Source organism: Podarcis melisellensis, assembly GCF_964234715.1.
Source record: "Podarcis melisellensis genome assembly, chromosome: 9".
Lineage (NCBI taxonomy): Eukaryota > Metazoa > Chordata > Lepidosauria > Squamata > Lacertidae > Podarcis > Podarcis melisellensis.
This window is the reverse complement of record NC_138541.1, coordinates 24,267,994-24,285,238: the sequence shown is the minus strand read 5'-3', so window position 1 is coordinate 24,285,238 and position 17,245 is coordinate 24,267,994. Positions and strand designations below refer to the sequence as shown.

Genomic DNA, 17,245 nt, shown 5'->3' with positions numbered 1-17,245 from the left:
CCCACCCTCAGGTGCAGGAACTCAGTTCTGGTGAGTTCCAGCTGAAAAAAAGCCCTGACAAAGAACATTTGTTGCTCCACTCCCCCTACAACTGTTTTATGGTGTGGTCCCCCAAGTATCAGTACAGATGAAGGGATGGGGCAGGAACTGTGTGCTGTAACTTAAAGTTGGAGGTGGCTCCTGGTGGGAAGGCTTGTGTGAAGAGGTTGCCGCTACAGGCAGATTGACCAATGGACTGAGTACGGTATGTTCCTAAGAAGAAAAACTAAAACAAACCTTCTTCCCTTGCTATTATTAAATAGAAGGATTTTTGAACTGTACAGCCCCACTATTTGTTGATTTTTAAGGGCTAGTTGATTAGCCATTCCCGGAAACTGGCACTCCCAGAGCTTAGTGCACAAATACTTTTTTCATCCGTTTGCCAAGGCATTGAGCAACTGGCCAAACACAACCTTGAAATCTTAGTCTCCTGTCAGTTAAATATGCAAATCATCCATTATCTTTTGTTCCAGAGAAGCAGGCAACTATAAAGCAGCTACATAAATAAGTGAAAGTATTAAGAAAGTTGTGTGAGAGTTATGCACAGGAGAGCACATTCCTTCAGGGATCTACTAGTCTTTTTACCTGTTTGCTTCTCTTATCGTTTTTGCAGTGAACATTGAACTGAGGTTTAAGCAGGATCTTGTCTAAGAGCTGAGAACCATCCATGCACATGGATGCTCTCGTAGTTATTTCAGAACCATCTTTTTAAATATTTGCTAATGGTTAAAAATTAAACACAGAGCAAAAATCTGAGACTGGGGAAATTTTAGGGAAAGAAAATATTCTAAATACGGACAGAAACTCTTCACCATGAAATCATTATCCGCTCTCGTGTTTATTTCATGCTTACCACTTGGAATTTTTAAACAAAAGGTAAGGATTCTTTTTTTTTTAATGGTTGGCATTGTAAGAAACACGTTTTATTGGTAATACTTTAAGGCTTGTGTTTATTTTATTTTTTAATGTACTTAGCATGCATCTGAAGGAAGTGTGAAAATAACAAATCAACTTCTGTTACTGAATAGTATTTGTTTTTTAGGACAATACATATCTGATAGAAGAATGTGTAAACAATGGCTACACTCAGAATTCTTGCGAGAAAGTGTTTTGCCAGCCATGGCAGAGGTGTGTGGATGGCTCCTGTTTCTGTAAGCTACCTTACCAATGCCCCAAAAACGGAACCTTGGTTTGTTCTGCTGAGAAGAGGACTTTAAATTACTGTCAGCTAAAGAGCTTGGAATGTCAACGTAAAAAGAGCAGATTTATGAACAGAGGAAGATGCAGCTCTCAAGGTAATATGTTTCATTTTCTTCTTCTGAATTGATGATCCTGATAAAGACCAAGCTTTAAGGGTGGGGTGTAGACATGTGCCGACATTGATGTCTGCCTGTAATTCTATTATTCTTACACAGTTTTGGTGGTATCCAACTGTGGCTTTGCCTTAGCACGTAGTGCTTCCACTTGCAAAAGTTGGAGCACCTGATTTACCCCAAACCACCACCACCACATTAACCCACTACTACCCACCCCAGGGATAGTCCATTGTTATTTACTGTTGTTAAGTGTCTTTTGAGTTATTTTTGTAAAAAAGAAAAACAATGAATAATTTTAATATAATAATTTAAATGTGCGTTATATATATGCAGCCATATACACAGGCAGAACAATCCTAGACTCGTATAACAGCTCTTGACACTCTAGGCCTACCTGTAAAATGTTGCACATTGTCATTCCAAAAGCACAGAGTATTTTCTATCATGTCTTATCACTCTCCCTCCACTGCATTTACTAGTCATATGCACAAAAAGCAGCAGAGAGTCTCGCTTGCTTTCCGCTCAGAGTCCACTGCTCAAAGACTGGCTTAGTGACATTCCAGGCTCTTTAAAATAAACACACCCTGTAAATGGGGAAAAAACCCTGAGCTTTTTGTTTCTATATAAAACATCCAGCCATTTCCTGGTATGCATTTGTGTGAATTGTTGTAGAAATTTAAATCTGGCATCCCAGAGAGGAACCAAATTGACAAAGAATGTGCCATTTGATTAAATAATACAGTACCCGCCTTCCCATTCAAGGTTAATTTATCCTTTCACTTATTTTAACTCCACCCTTCAAACGAACAGCGCTGACAGAACTATACACATGGCGCCTTGCATACAACAAAGTGGGTTTTGTCCACATTGCTGCCTTTTGTAAACCTTACAGACCTTGTTGTTGTTGTTTAGTCGTTTAGTCGTGTCCGACTCTTCGTGACCCCATGGACCAGAGCACGCCAGGCACTTCTGTCTCCCAACATTAGCAAATTTTGCTTTGCTTTCTAGAGACCTTTCAAGTTTCGTTGAAGCCTGAAAATGCAACATCAGCAGGAATTATCCAAGTTGAAGTGAATCTGTCCCCAAAGACACCTGTGTGTGGATCTCCTTGGGGTATGAATGAAGCAAATGTGGCCTGCAGACATCTTGGTTTTCCAGAGTAAGATTCTGGGGGTGGAATGGAGAGCTGCTTATATGTATAAAATATTACTTAAATAAATCTTAAGAAAAACTCTGCATTAGTGGCATCCATCTTTATGATGGATTTGAGCTGGGATGGGGAATCAGTGGCCCTGCAAGGTGTTGTTGGACTCCAAGTCCCATCATGCCTGTGTTTTTTCCCATGCAAGGGAGGATTTTGGCATGTGCTGAGTAAAGAGCTCAGAGACACCATGTAGTGTATTGCTAGCTGCTAGCGCCAGTTTGAAATCCAGGAAGCGAAGTCAGGTCAAGCAATGCCAGTAAGTCCAGATAAGGAAGGTCCAGCAAAGCAAAGGCCAAAAAGCAAACGGCCAAGGGGGATAGCTCCAAGCAGTACCTAGCTGGGATGTCAGCCAGTGCAGGCTCCAGCAACATCCAGCAATGTGCAAATGCAGACCAAGCCTTAAATAGGATGGCTTACACAACACAGTCAAACCAATAGTTACGTATGCAGTACTCGCCAGGTCACTTGATCCATGTCTCTGATACACAAGATAGGAGTATGCTTGGCTGATGAAGGCCGGCAGGGCGAAACAAGGTATTATTCCGCGAATCCTTGTCACCACATGGAGCCAGTGTGGTGTAGTGGTTAAGAGCGGTGGACTTGTAATCTGGGGAACCGGGTTCGCGTCTCCGCTCCTCCACATGCAGCTGCTGGGTGACCTTGGGCCAGTCACGCTTATCTGAAGTCTCTCAGCCCCACTCACCTCACAGAGGGTTTGTTGTGGGGGAGGAAGGGAAAGGAGAATGTTAGCCGCTTTGAGAGTGAAAGGCGGGATATCAAATCCAAACTACTCCTCCTCCTCCTCCTCCTCCTCCTCCTCCTCTTCTTTTTCTTCTTTCGTCTGACACCGGCATACAACAACTATATTTTGCAAAGGCACATGTTAAGATCTTTTGTACCCTTTTCTGATACCTGCATACAGCAGCTGCATACAACAACCATACTTTGCAAAGGCAGATGTGGAACATTACAAAGAAAAGTTCATCTTTTGCAAGTACTGCTCCTTAAAGTTGTTACGTTTGATACTTTGTATTCGCTAAGACATACGTGGAACACAGAAAGCTTTTATTTGGACATTACGTTTTAAAAAACTGATTCATTTGTACATACGTGGAACACAAAAGCTTCTATTTGGACATTACGTATATAAGAACTGATCCATTTGTATTTCCTGTTCTAAACGTTGGTCCTTAATTGCTTCTACTCAATTAGATAATATGAAAAGAGTTATGTTTAAATGATGTATAAAGAATTAATATAGTTAAAAACAGCAAGTTACATTGTGGCTATGTTTGTTAAATAGGATGGCAGCTTCTTTTGAGCAGCTCCTTTCAGCCCTGATTAATGGAGTCCTTTCTCTTAAAGGGGCCCTGGCTGTTTACTTAGTTTACTTTGGCTATGATTCTGTTTTGCTTTCTCAGCTAGAGTCTGAAGAAAGTAATGTGGCTTCTTCAAGATGGCATCAGGTGCTCCTCTGGTGCTGGAATTCCCAAGGAGATAGGGATGCCCAAGGTGGGCTCAGAGGGCACATACTTCTCCCAGCTCTGAATTCGTAACAATTTTCCCTGAGGATGGGGAGGCCGAGCCCTGGGTCATGGTTCCCTGACCACTGGGCATGGTGGTTGAAGCTGATGGGAGCTTGAGTCCAGCAACATCTGAGAGAGTCCTAATTCCCATCTGTGAATTATGAGGTCAGGGCCATAGTTCATACAGCCAGTTCTTCTTTCCCCAGGAGGTACTCAAGAGTATGCAGTTTGAGGTAGTGGTGGTGTAGTGGTTAAGAGTGGTAGACTCGTAATCTGGTGAACCGGGTTCACTTCCTCACTCCTCCACATGCAGCTGCTGGGTGACCTTGGGCTAGTCACACTTCTCTGAAGTCTCTCAGCCCCACTCACCTCGCAGAGTGTTTGTTGTGGGGGAGGAGGGGAAAGGAGAATGTTAGCTGCTTTGAGACTCCTTTGGGTAGTGATAAAGCAGGATATCAAATCCAAATTCTTCTTCTTCTTCTTCTTCTTCTTCTTCTTCTTCTTCTTCTTCTTCTTCTTCTTCTTCTTCTTCTTTGAAGTAGCAGCACTTGGGAAGACCTTTCTTGAGTCCACAGAGCACTACTGAACACTACTGAACCTTATAGAAGGTCATATTATTTGCCCATCTAGCCTGCTGTTGTCTTTTCTGTCTTGCAGTGTTTTGAGCTGCTCCCCATAAACTGGCAAAACCAAAGAGATGCTAGGCTCCTTACAGTTCAGCAGCTCTATTTGTAACACTCACACACACTTTTAATATATAAGACATGATAATTTTATAGCAAACCAAGTTATAAAGAATGCATTTTATATTCCAAAACTAACAAAGGGACTTTCAATTTCTAAAGGGGGGGGGGGGGAGAGATTGAATCTTTTCCAATTTCTCCCCAAAGTTCTGTTTTTTTCCATGACTTCATTTTATATCTCTACTCTTCCCTTTCTGGAGTTGTTTTGGCTCCTGGCACACAAGGTGGGCTGGTTTAAAGACTGTCGCAAATATGTTTTTTTCTTTTTCCCATCGGGAAAAGGTGGCGCTGTGGGACACAGGTGGCGCTGTGGGTTAAAGCCTCAGCGCCTAGGACTTGCCGATCGAAAGGTTGGCGGTTCGAATCCCTGCGGCGGGGTGCGCTCCCGCTGCTCGGTCCCAGCGCCTGCCAACCTAGCAGTTCGAAAGCACCTCCGGGTGCAAGTAGATAAATAGGGACCGCTTACCAGCGGGAAGGTAAACGGCGTTTCCGTGTGCAGCTCTGGCTCGCCAGATGCAGCTTTGTCACGCTGGCCACGTGACCCGGAAGTGTCTTCGGACAGCGCTGGCCCCTGGCCTCTTAAGTGAGATGGGCGCACAACCCCAGAGTCTGTCAAGACTGGCCCGTACGGGCAGGGGTACCTTTACCTTTACCTTTACCTTTTAAGTCCTATATGAATAATATGTGTGGTCCAGGGCCAATGATTACTTCTCTTCTTCTTTCTTGCATTGCTCAGAGGGGCTGATCATACAGACAATGTTGACCTAGAAGAAGACTCCGATTCAGTGGAGTGCCTTAAGGCAAGATGCAGAGGAATAGAGACCAGCCTAGCGGAATGTACTTTAACTAGAGTGAATAAAACTAATGAGAAAGTGGCAAGAGTGGCGTGTCATACAGCACACAGAGGTTGGTAAAATAAGTTTTATTGGGGGCGGGGGAATTGTCTGTAGTAAGCCATTTCTAGCTTGATAATTATTGGTAAAGATGACAAGTGGGATCTAGAACAAAACACTGCAATATGAAATATTCCTGTTCAGTATGCTAGCCATGCTACACTTACAGGAGACTCCATTCCATTCCATTTCTCCTTTTCTCACCCCTCCACTGGCATTAACTCCCCTTGCAACAAATAACTCAGCATTCTGTGGTCACTGAACAGATCACAGGGTTTCAGCATGTTGATACCTCTCTTGTGACTACATAGCTGTTGTAACTCAGCGCCTGAGTTCATTACAGTATTAGTATATGGCTTTAAATGATCTGTTGGTGCAGTCCCTCTCTCACTTTCCCTGGGGTGGCTTAAGAAAAACTAAGGTACCCTGTGTCAGGAGTTCAGCCTACACTTGAGTAGGACCCTGGCAGAGACACATGTCCGACTGGCACGTTCTCTCCCTCCTGGTCGATCGTTTGGGAGCTTCATAAGCTTTCTTCAGCCCAAACATCACAGCGACCGATGCCAACCGACACCGGCACACTTAGGGATCCGTAGAGTTTGCACATCATGAGCGTGACAGACCTCAGTAACTCAGCATTTTGGCTAATCTACTTTACTTACATATAAACACGCATGGAGCACTGCAACATGGCTCCCTCTCTCTCTAGCATCAGACAGCCAAGAGAAAAAGAACAAAGGACAATAGTCCCACTTCACGGAACACAGTAACACAAACATACAGCCCCCTGCAATGCAGGAATCTTTTGCCTAATGTGGGGCTTGAACCCGCAACCCTGAAATAGTCTCATGCTCTACTTAAAAAAAAAAGTAAACCAGCTTGGGAGCCTTGGCAGAAAGGCACTGTATAAATGCAGTCACTCCGTCAATATGATAGAAAGGTTGCCTCTTAATTACTACTGCTGTTGTTGCATATTTAGTCAAAATACACTGTGGATTCTTTGAGACAATGCAGTCAGTGTGCACAGTCAGTTGCGTTACCTGAAGACATGCTGCTGTGTTTTTAGGTTCTTGTTGGTTTGTTTGTTTTAGCTAGTTTTAATGTTAGTTGCTTTGGGTCACTGTTGCAAGGAAAGTGACTAAATAATAATCATCATGAATAAAGTCAGGTGACAGGTCCCACTCAATTTTCGAAGTGAACCCCGTCCCCCAGGGCCAGCCAGATCCTGTTCATAGCTGTCAACTTTTCCCCTTTTTAAAGGGAAATCCTATTTGGAATAAGGGAATTTATCTTTAAAAAAGGGAAATGTTGACAGCTATGATCCTGTTCCCCTCCCCACAACATATAGTTTTATATCTCTTTTTTGTTTTTTGAATCCTTGTGAATGCTATGCTGAATTCATCTTTTTGTTTGCTGTCTCGGATTTGTCACTGATGGAAAGGAAACATAGAAATGCTCTTAATAATTAAACCAGAGGCAGATAATTATGCTGAACACAATAGTATCATGCCTTCAGCTACTGTGCACCCATCCCAGCCAACAATCCTATGGATTTCTATACAGTATTTCCTTTTCTGCTGAAGAATATCTAACCAAAACATTATTTGTTTCTCATCCCACTTGACAGAATGTTTGCCAAAAGAATTCCGTTGTGTCAATAGAAAATGCATCCCTTCCTCTAAGACATGCAATGGCGTCAACGACTGTGGAGACTTAAGTGATGAAGTATGTTGCAAAGGTATGCTCTATACTATGTAATCATTCATACACAAATGGTTCTGAAAGATGCTTTAAAGCTATATGTTTGTCAAACAAATGCTTGTAAACATCATTGCTCTAAACTCTGCTTAAGAGCAAAAGGTTAAAAGTTTCAAGTCATATTTCTTCAGTCATGTTAGGTATCAGTTAGATTTATATACCAACTTTAACTCAAAATTCCCCAAGGTGGCTTATAACAAAGCAAACTAAAGCTTCACCAATCAAAATCAATGGATCAGAAGTAAATCAATGGATCAGAAGTAAAAACAGTGCTATGAACATATGGGGTGGGGGGTGTTTTCATTGCTCCCAAAAAGGAGAGAATAGCATTCAACTTTATACACACACAAAGGAGCAGAAAAGCTGGAATATTTCAAAGTTACATTGCTGAATATTTAAAAATAACTGAATAGTTCAATCGGTAGAGCATGAGACTCTTAATCTCAGGGTTGTGCAAAAAGATTCCTGCATTGCAGGGGGTTGGGTTAGATGGCCTTCAAGGTCTCTTCCAACTCTACAATTCTTTGTGCTTAGGCCTTAAACCACTGTGCTATTGATGTACCATTTTGTGTTTTATATTCTGACTGATCTCTTTCCGATAGCATGTAGGGGGAAAAGCTTCCACTGTCATTCAGATGTGTGTATTCCAAGAAAATACGTCTGTAACAACGAAGTGGACTGTTTAACAGGAGAAGATGAGACTCGCTCACAGTGTAAGAGTATACCTTTCTATTTATTTGTAGCTGCATTCGGACAATAATCCCACCCACCCCCCACACACATACTATGTAATGGGTTTGGATAAGCTTAGAACATTCTAGCTAGCTCAAATTGTGGTGATATCTGAGACCATTGCACAGCCCATCCTTCATGTCCACTTGTCCCTCATTAATAGACGAGCAATATCAAAACCTAAACAGAGTGCTTCCGCACAACTCACAGTACAACATTGCAGCTTGAAAGGGGGGAGGGATGCTTTCTGTAACCTAGTAGCTTACTTGATTTGAAGTTTGTGCTCCACTTACTGATATATAATTTGCAGCTGCGTTTTAGTTCATCTTAGATGTACAGCCTGCCCCATCCAAAGAGGTTGTTGTTGCTAAATACACAGAACAGCTCAAGAAAATGAGCATCATTCATTTCAATGGGGCTCATAAAGGCAATGCTCTCTGTTTATTTAACAAAAATATATACCTCTCTATTGTAAAAAGAACCCCTAAACAATTTACAAAAACGAAACGAAACATAAATAGCGGTATTGTCAATAAAAGGCAGCTGAAAACAGCTATTTTTAAAAGTTCAAAATATAATTAAAATTAACAGTAAGCTAAAAACACATGTCACCTTCCCAGGTGGATATCGCAGGTTGATTTGTACTACGGTAATTGAAAACCAAACCCTTCTCATTCTCATAGTAGAAGCAGAAGCAGTTTGCAAGCATATCTATGCATTTTCTCAACAAAGGCAATCATCCCCGTTCAATTTCTGCATTTTCCACAAATAGATTTGTGCACAAAGCAGTCCACAGCAATAGGACATAATCATAATAATGCGACAATCATAATGAATCATAATTTAATCACATTTTTTAAAAATGTAAACCACCTTGGGTATCATGGTAGAAAAGTATGTATGTATCTATATCTATATAAAACACAATAGAAGTTATACTATCACTGCAATGCAGCCCTACCCATCGAACTATTAACAATTTCATTTAAAATTCATCAAAAAGTGAGCATGTGTCTGGTCTACATATCATGTTTGTCTAGTCACTTCACCCTGCAGAGCAAAAGGAGTGGATGGAGCCTAGGTCCATATTAAACATGATGCTAGAAAAATTAATAGCAAGTGAAGCACAAAGAGAAAGAGAACGAAATCACCCCATCAGCACAACTGCTATTAGCCCTAGGAGGAAAGCTAATAGGGATTCCCAATGTCTACTTTGGCCCTTAGTCATCCGTATTACTGAGCAAGGTTCATATGTAGTTTTGAGCCACTCCCTATAATCCTTCCAATTTAGAGGTGGAGTTTAACAACATCTGCAGGACTATAGACCCTTAATATAATGGAAGCCAGTCTAATTCATTGCTTGTTGGTGGATTGGTTTTTTTCTGTGTTCACCTATCTTATTTTATGTATATGTGCATGTTTTAAATAGGTGATAAAAAAAGAGCTGAAGAAAATGAAAACACGGGTAATTTATATATATATATATTATTTTATAACTTTCTTCTTATGTTTCTCTCAGGAGTGACCTCTTCTTTATAATTCAGCTTATTGGGCAGCAATAGCCCAGAAAAAAAACCAGCCCATTCATGGAACCACAGTTATACAGAGCAATACAACAGGTTCCCCACAAATAAATAAATGCACTATTTGAAACTATAGTATTTGAAAAAAGAACAATGCAATCAATGGTCTCTCTGAGTCAGAAGAGAAAATGTATATATTATTGCTTGCAAATTTTGTGATCAGCCCATTTAAATGTTTCTCTGTCTGTTCTCAAACTTGGGTCCTCAAATGTTGCTGTACTACAGCTCTCATCATCCTTGACCATTGGCTGGGGCTGATGAGAGTTGTAGTTTAACAACATCTGGAAACCCAAGGTTGGTAGAGGCTGCTCTTGTCTACCAAGGTGCAGAAGGCTTCTGAGTTGCTCTCTGCAATCAGCTTTAGTCCCACAATGAGAGGACAACGGCAATTGGCAACTTACAAATTGCAGCTCTGCGAGAACGGACTCTGCAACCCCATACTAATTATTCATGCATATAAGAAAATGCAATTTAAGTTGTACAGGGTGATCTACCCTATAATCTTATTTGGCTTCCCAGCTCTCTTCAAGAACTCTTCAAGAATTTCACCCCTGCAAGGCTAAACCTGGAAGGTTATACTAGCATAGCCAATGGTCAAGTCTGATGCAGGCATTATTGGACGTCCAACATCTAGATTCTCAAACCCCAATATACAGCAAATTCATAGCATAGTGTGCATTGGTGTATGTTGGTTTTTTCCTGTGTACACCCTACTTATATATAATATGTGTGTATGTTTTAAATAGGCAATAGAAGAGCTCAACAAAACGCAAGAGGTAACATTTTGTGTTTTTATTTCATGGACATCACTAAGTTCTTTGCAGCATGAAAATAAACATGTTCACTTGCAATTGCTGTATAGATCAAAGAGCTGTGAAGGCTCAGCTGCAGGGATCAGTTCAAAATGTTCATTGGTTTAGGGATCTGAAACTAGGTTTTCAGTTACAATAATTTAAAGTAGTTATTTTATTTCAGAAGGAAAAGAAGATGCCGAACAGTCTATGGATGAAGGTAAATACACTATATCATCATCAATAGACAATATGATAATTGCTTGGACTGATTCAGCAATCTAGTCCTATGCATGCTTACTCATAAGTAAAGTCTGCTTTGCTCAATGGAACTTATTACATGCATTCACTAATCGCTCTTGAAAATGGGAAACTACTTCATGGGGAAGCTGTTTGTGTCAAATCATGCTTCTTGCTGAGCTTCCAGTGATTTTCACCATTCTGGTTTATCACCTCTTCTGGGGCACTTTTGACAGTGCGCTGTCAGAAATGTACTGGAAGCTGCTCACATGAACAGCTGTGTAAAGCACATGACTATATGAATGGAGGATGAAGCCTTCAAGGCTACACAGGCGTATGTGGCTTAACAACCCCCTTTCCACCTTTGAAAACAACAATCAAACGAAAGAGCTGGCCTTGAAACCCCTGAGTCTTGATTCTTTTCTCAGGAAAGTGCCATGCATCAACTCCCTGAATGCAAACTTTTTAAAAAGTTGCTTACATTCGCTCAACAGTCCTGATTTAAGTGGGATATCCCAGAATTACAACAGCCAATCCCAACTTCTAATTGGATCCTGGAATGTCCCATTCTTTGGTCTGGCACTCTGGCGAGAGTCAGTAGACTTGTGCCAGAGAGCCAGAATGAAAGCCGCTTGGTTTTTGGTCTCATGAGACCAAAAAAAGAGCATCCTGGTTCTGGTCCTCAAGATGTTGGAGGATATATGCTTAAAGAGAATTATTATGTAGGCTTAGGTGAATCTGCCAGTTTTGGTTTCTCATTTTTCCAGTCTTCGGTACACCCAATTTCTGCATTAGTTTGCAATTTTTTTAAAACAAAGGAAAAGTAGGTATAAAAATTTATACACATTTTTGGGTGCACCTCCTCTAAAATGTGCATTTTTCCAAGCAATTATCCCTAATATGTGGGGGTTCTAGATTGCACAGGTGGCCTCCACGAGAAGGGGCAGCTCCCCAGTTCAGAAGTTCACAATCCATCTTGTGAAGGACTGGAAGAACGGGGGATGTGATGTTCCGAAGGAGGTGCGGTTTGCCAGTGCACCCGACTCCTTTGTTCAATTATCATCAATGCACGTATGTAATCTAAATGCCCAAAGAAGTCATAAAATCAAACCACAAAGCAGTTTCTTTCAACAAATGCAAGTGAGCGAGTTGCAAGCATGACACTGCTTATCTCTTTTGTTAAAGAAAGAAGAAAGATCAAAACATTGTTACCCCAATTACAGTGCGGCATTGCAAACCACACGGCTACTCGTCGGAAGCGAATTGTAGGTGGATTCACTGCAGGAAAGGTAAAAGGAAAATCAGGTGTAGCTAACAATACAGGCACTATACAGTGGTACCTCGGGTTACATACGCTTCAGGTTATATACGCTTCAGGTTACAGACTCCACTAACCCAGAAATAGTACCTCGGGTTAAGAACTGTGCTTCAGGATGAGAACAGAAATCGTGCTCTGGCAGCAGCAGGAGGCCCCATTAGCTAAAGTGGTGCTTCAGGTTAAGAACAGTTTCAGGTTAAGAACGGACCTCCGGAACGAATTAAGTACTTAACCCGAGGTAGCACTGTAATGTTGAGTCTGTTGAGTAATGTCAAGTCTGTGTTTTTAATGCATTTTTTAGACCTGCAGGAACGGTGACAATGGATAAAACAATCTAGAAATCTATGGTGAAGCATAAGGTTTTTGAGTATAAAGTAGGAAATCGAAGAGTTAATTTTCAGTCTTCTAAATTTTGCACAGCAATATATTTTCTCCCCTTTCCTACTTCTCAACCTTCCCTCCCTCCAATCATAAGCTATGGAACCTGAATCGGCAGTACAGTTGAAATAAGTGAAACACTTCAGTTAAGCGCCTATCGTGGATTTTTTTGCTATAGGACATTTTAGTACATAAATATTATTTTTAAAAATCCAACTAGAAGTATGAACCAAAAAAGTGGAATAGACGAAAGAGCTATTTCTTTATCCAACAGGAAAAGAAGAAGCAGCACATCAAAATGCTGAACCTTTGTTTCTCTGACTTTTCCTGAAGAAGGTAGAGTAGAAACAGTAGGTTCTGAAATAAATATCTACTTTGTCAACCAACGTTGATTTTTGCTCCTACTTCCAGTTCCATCTGGAGACCACAAATATAGATAGGCACAGGTAATATTGGTAGTAGAACTGGTCTAGAAAAGTGTAACATCATGCCTCATGTATTTGCAGGATGAATTTCCTTGGCAAGTGGCCATTAAAGATGAACGGACAACAGTGAACTGCGGTGGCGTTTATATTGGGGGCTGTTGGGTTTTGACGGCTGCACACTGTGTTAGGTAAGTGGATTTGGCAACTCTCAAGTAGGAATTGCCTTGCAGCAAGAGACAGAACAAAATGAACTTTTAGAGTCTTGGACGTCCGTGGCTCCATCTATGTCACAACCATCTAGCAGTTATATTGACTTAATTGACATAGGACAGTTGCCCCCCCCCCCCAATGTAAATAAATAAAAATACCTAACTGGTCCTTGATATTTTTTTCTGAAATTCTTTGAGATCTTTGGGGGAATCTCTGTTGGTGGTCCCCCATGGCTCAGACACGCAGCTCATAACTAGTAGAAGCTCTACATTCAGCAGAGTGAGCTCAAGACTGTTGAACTCCTGAAATTAGAGAGACACACTCTCTGTTCATGACTGAAGACTTTCTTGTTCCAGCTGGCATTTTGGTTTTATTGTGATTTTTTAATTGTTTGACTGTCCCATTTTCTGTGGATATTTTTTTTTTTTTTTAGAAATGCAAATAATTAAGTGGTTTAAAAAAATAAATCTTAAAATGAATGCAATAATAAATAAATAGGCCTCAGCTAGTTTTGCTGTATCTCAGATGAATCTCAGCTTTTCTCATCTAATGGATTTCATAAAGGCACGGAAAACTGTTCAGGAGCCTATTGCTAAAAGTGGACGCCTGTGTATATAATCCATTTGACTACTTGATTAATTAGCTGGGAATTTTTTCATAATCCAAAGTTTGTCTTTCTGCTTGTACTCTTTGAAACACATTTCTTCTTTGCAGAGAGAACCGTGCACATACTTATCAGGTGTGGACTGGAATGCTGAACACAGTACGACAGGAAGGTGTAATAGAAGCATTTCAAGTAGTTAAGGTAATAGTTCACGAGAAGTACGACACCAAAACATATGAAAATGACATCGCTTTGATGGAGATGAAACCCAAGGACACGAACAGCCCAACATGTTACCCTGTGGACTCTGCGCCAGTCTGTGTCCCTTGGTCAAAATACATGTTCAAAGGTGGCCACCAGTGCAAAGTGTCTGGCTGGGGACTCGATGAAGGTAAATGGAATAGGCTAATTACTTTTTTTAATTATTGTTACAATTTCCTCATCTCTTCTGGCCTCATAATTTGCTAAGCTACAAAAGAACTTCCTTTCAACTCTTCTTTATAACAGTTACAGATAGGTCTGCCATAGTCAAAACAAAAAAAAATCCTTCCAGTAGCACCTTAAAGACCAACTAAGTTAGTTCTTGGTATGAGCTTTCGTGTGCATGCACACTTGGTATCTGAAGAAGTGTGCATGCACACGAAAGCTCATACCAAGAACTAACTTAGTTGGTCTTTAAGGTGCTACTGGAAGGAATTTTTTTTGTTTTTTCTTTATAACAGCTCATTAAAAGCTGTTTCACTAGCATTTCCTGTTGGTCTCAGCTAGTATACTGCTGAACTTGTCTCCCCCTCTTCTCCCCGCCCCCCCCCATCCTCCAGCAAGGCATAAGAAGTTACATTCCAAAATTATCAAAGGGAAAGAAAACGCCTGTGAAATTCTCATGGGTGAAATCTGCAGATGGATTTGGGAGTCTCTTCAAGTTTCAGCTAGCACAGCGTGGGCTCTTTGGAGATAACTGTTGCTAACTGGTTCAGCAGTCCATGTTGGCCAAGTCTTCACAACCCCTTCATTCAGTGACTTGAATGAAATTTATGTGAAATTTTTCAGTTTTTAAAATTTATGTGAAATTTTCACTTTTTTTAAAAAAAGATGCAAGTTGTTTTGTCCTGCACTGCATAAGAGTCTCATCAGATACTTAAAAAATCAGATTAACCTGACCACGGTTGAAATGGGATAAGTTTGTGGACAGTGATTGAAAGTACTGAATTGTGAACAATTAATAAATGGTAAAATGAAACACCAACTGTTATTTATTTCTTCTTTAGAATTTTCAAGGCAATTTGGCCTGAAGTGGGGGTACATTTATCTAATGGAAAACTGCTCTGAAATCTATGGGAACCGGTACTTTGAAGGCATGGAATGCGCAGGTGAATATGAACTGTATCATTTTTGACACCCATCTGGATGCAAACTCATGAGACAGTATTAAGTAAGCAGAGACAGGTCAACACATATCAGTGCCTGAGACAAAACAAACACACAGATAGTTCCCCACATGAGTATTAAGAAGTTAACAGGAGGGGATGTTTATCTGCCTGCTGTCATGTATGGCAGGGCTGTGGATGCAGCCATGGCCCCATTGCTCCATGGGACTCCACTGGACGAGCAGGAGTTTGGATTGCTCCCTAAATCACCAGCATTTAAAGATATTATCCAGAATAACACCAGTTCCCTGAATAATTATGTCAGTCTTTAACAAGGATCAGGCTCAATGAACTCAGGCTCTGGATATGGGGGAATTGATTAATTGTCCCAAATGAGCAAAAAAACAAATGCCTGAGCTATGGACAAGATAAAACAACACCACAAAGCCATAGTCACAAGTCACACACTTTGGGCTTTCTACTCTATTTTGACTGTATCCAGTATGACTAATATAGTTTGGGAACGAAACCACCCATAATTGCCTTTGTTGTGGGTGAGGGCATCTGTAACAACTTACTTTGTTTTTCTCTTTTCAGGAACACATGATGGCTCTGTGGATTCCTGTAAAGGTGACTCAGGAGGACCCTTGGTTTGTTTTGACTCTAATAATGTGGGGTATGTTTGGGGTGTTGTGAGCTGGGGTGAAAATTGTGGTGAAAAAGGACACCCCGGGGTTTATACAAAAGTGGCACATTATTTCAATTGGATTGGCCGTCACACTGGACTGAATCTCATTTCGCGATATAACTTGTGATTTGGAATGTGATTTGGAATGTAAATATTACCTCTTTCTGCCTTGGCAATAACTAAAAATAGGCTGCAGAACTTGTGGCTCAATCCAGCCAAAGTGAAGCATTGTCCTAGTGGTTTCAATGAGAGAAATGTATGGCACAATCAAGTTTACTCAGAAGACGTAACTTACTCCCAAGTAAATATGTGTGCAGTTGTAGCTTTAAGCTTGTTGAAAACTGTGGCAGGGATGGGGAAGGAACCTTTGGCCCTCCAGATGTTTCAGGCTCCAGTTCCCATTAGCCCCAGCCAGCATGGCCAGCAGTCAGGATTGATGGGATTTGTAGTCCATTAACATGTGGAAGGCCACTGATTTCCCATCTCTCATCTGTGAAAGTTAGAAGTGCTCAGCTCTGGTTGGATTACGCTGCGAAAGATCATCAGTTATGAGTTGTGAAATTTTGCATTTAATAAATTTTAAAGTATGTGTGCTTCTTTAAACAGTTACTGCATTTCTTTTGTACTCATTGTATATTCAAATAAAAGTGATGCATACCACCAAGGAAATGTTTGTTTTTATTGTGGGTTTTGTATTGAGATTTGCTAAGCAGGCTCCACTGTACACAAGATGGCATAATAGCCATGGACGGAGAATATTTAGGTATCTTACTGTACAGACTATTTTCAAACATTTCAAACAGTTGCAGAATCCTTAAAACTCTGAAGTCCTGTTTAGGTGCTATTTTCCCTATTGTTAAAAAAATGCATGGAGAATGTCATGGCGTTGGGCCAATAAACTTCAGGGATTTAGTTATGCAGCAGTAGCTCATAAGAAAAATCAGAGCCTGATTTAAGGGGAGGACCTATGCTTGGATCCTGCACCCAACCTGATAAAACCCAGGGAAGTACTGTAAACTGCCCTGCGATCCTCAGATGGAAGGGTGGTATCAAAACAACAACAATGTCGCCACCACCCAGACTCAGAGGAGTAGACTTCAGACTCCTCCAATGAGCAAGAAGGCTCTGGGGAATGTTCCTCAACTAGGTTATCATTATTCTAACCTTCAGAATGCAAATGCAGAACATGATTCAAGCCCTTAATATAGCTAGCTAAAGCAGCTGAGGCCACTAGAGGTGAATGGACCACAGTGAACTGCAGTTGAGTTTATATCATAGCTGTCAACTTACAGATTTGAAAATAAGGGACCAGCGGCCTCGAAAATAAGGGATCAGCAGCCAAAATAAGGGATTTTGCTTAGCTTATACATAAATCCGGCACTGATGGAGCCATGCTGTTTTGCAGTTATGAAAGAGTTATGAAAGGGATG

At 40.9% G+C, this 17,245-nt stretch overlaps 1 protein-coding gene across 3 annotated transcripts; it reads left to right on the top strand.

Annotated features, from left to right (window-relative positions):
* Positions 1-405: 405 nt before the first annotated feature.
* Positions 406-16,484, top strand: CFI (complement factor I). Of its 3 annotated transcripts, XM_081925029.1 has the most exons (14): positions 411-915; positions 1,082-1,334; positions 2,364-2,514; positions 5,565-5,734; positions 7,349-7,459; positions 8,082-8,192; positions 9,641-9,676; positions 10,541-10,570; positions 10,770-10,805; positions 12,011-12,114; positions 13,028-13,134; positions 13,871-14,151; positions 15,029-15,130; positions 15,725-16,484. In XM_081925029.1, the coding sequence occupies exons 1-14, from the start codon at positions 853-855 to the stop codon at positions 15,940-15,942; spliced, it is 1,773 nt and encodes a 590-aa protein (XP_081781155.1). In that variant the 5' UTR covers positions 411-852; the 3' UTR covers positions 15,943-16,484. The 3 variants fall into 3 exon arrangements, with proteins under 3 accessions (XP_081781157.1, XP_081781156.1, XP_081781155.1); XM_081925031.1 differs by lacking the exon at positions 9,641-9,676 and having other exon boundaries at positions 406-915; XM_081925030.1 differs by lacking the exon at positions 10,541-10,570 and having other exon boundaries at positions 408-915.
* Positions 16,485-17,245: the final 761 nt, after the last annotated feature.

Bases quoted from the DNA above. Each gene is read 5' to 3' on its own strand.
- CFI (XM_081925029.1), top strand. From the start codon at position 853: ATGAAATCATTATCCGCTCTCGTGTTTATTTCATGCTTACCACTTGGA. The intron at 1,335-2,363 runs GTAATATGTTTC...TTTGCTTTCTAG, and splicing joins AGGAAGATGCAGCTCTCAAG to AGACCTTTCAAGTTTCGTTG. The intron at 13,135-13,870 runs GTAAGTGGATTT...TCTTCTTTGCAG, and splicing joins ACGGCTGCACACTGTGTTAG to AGAGAACCGTGCACATACTT.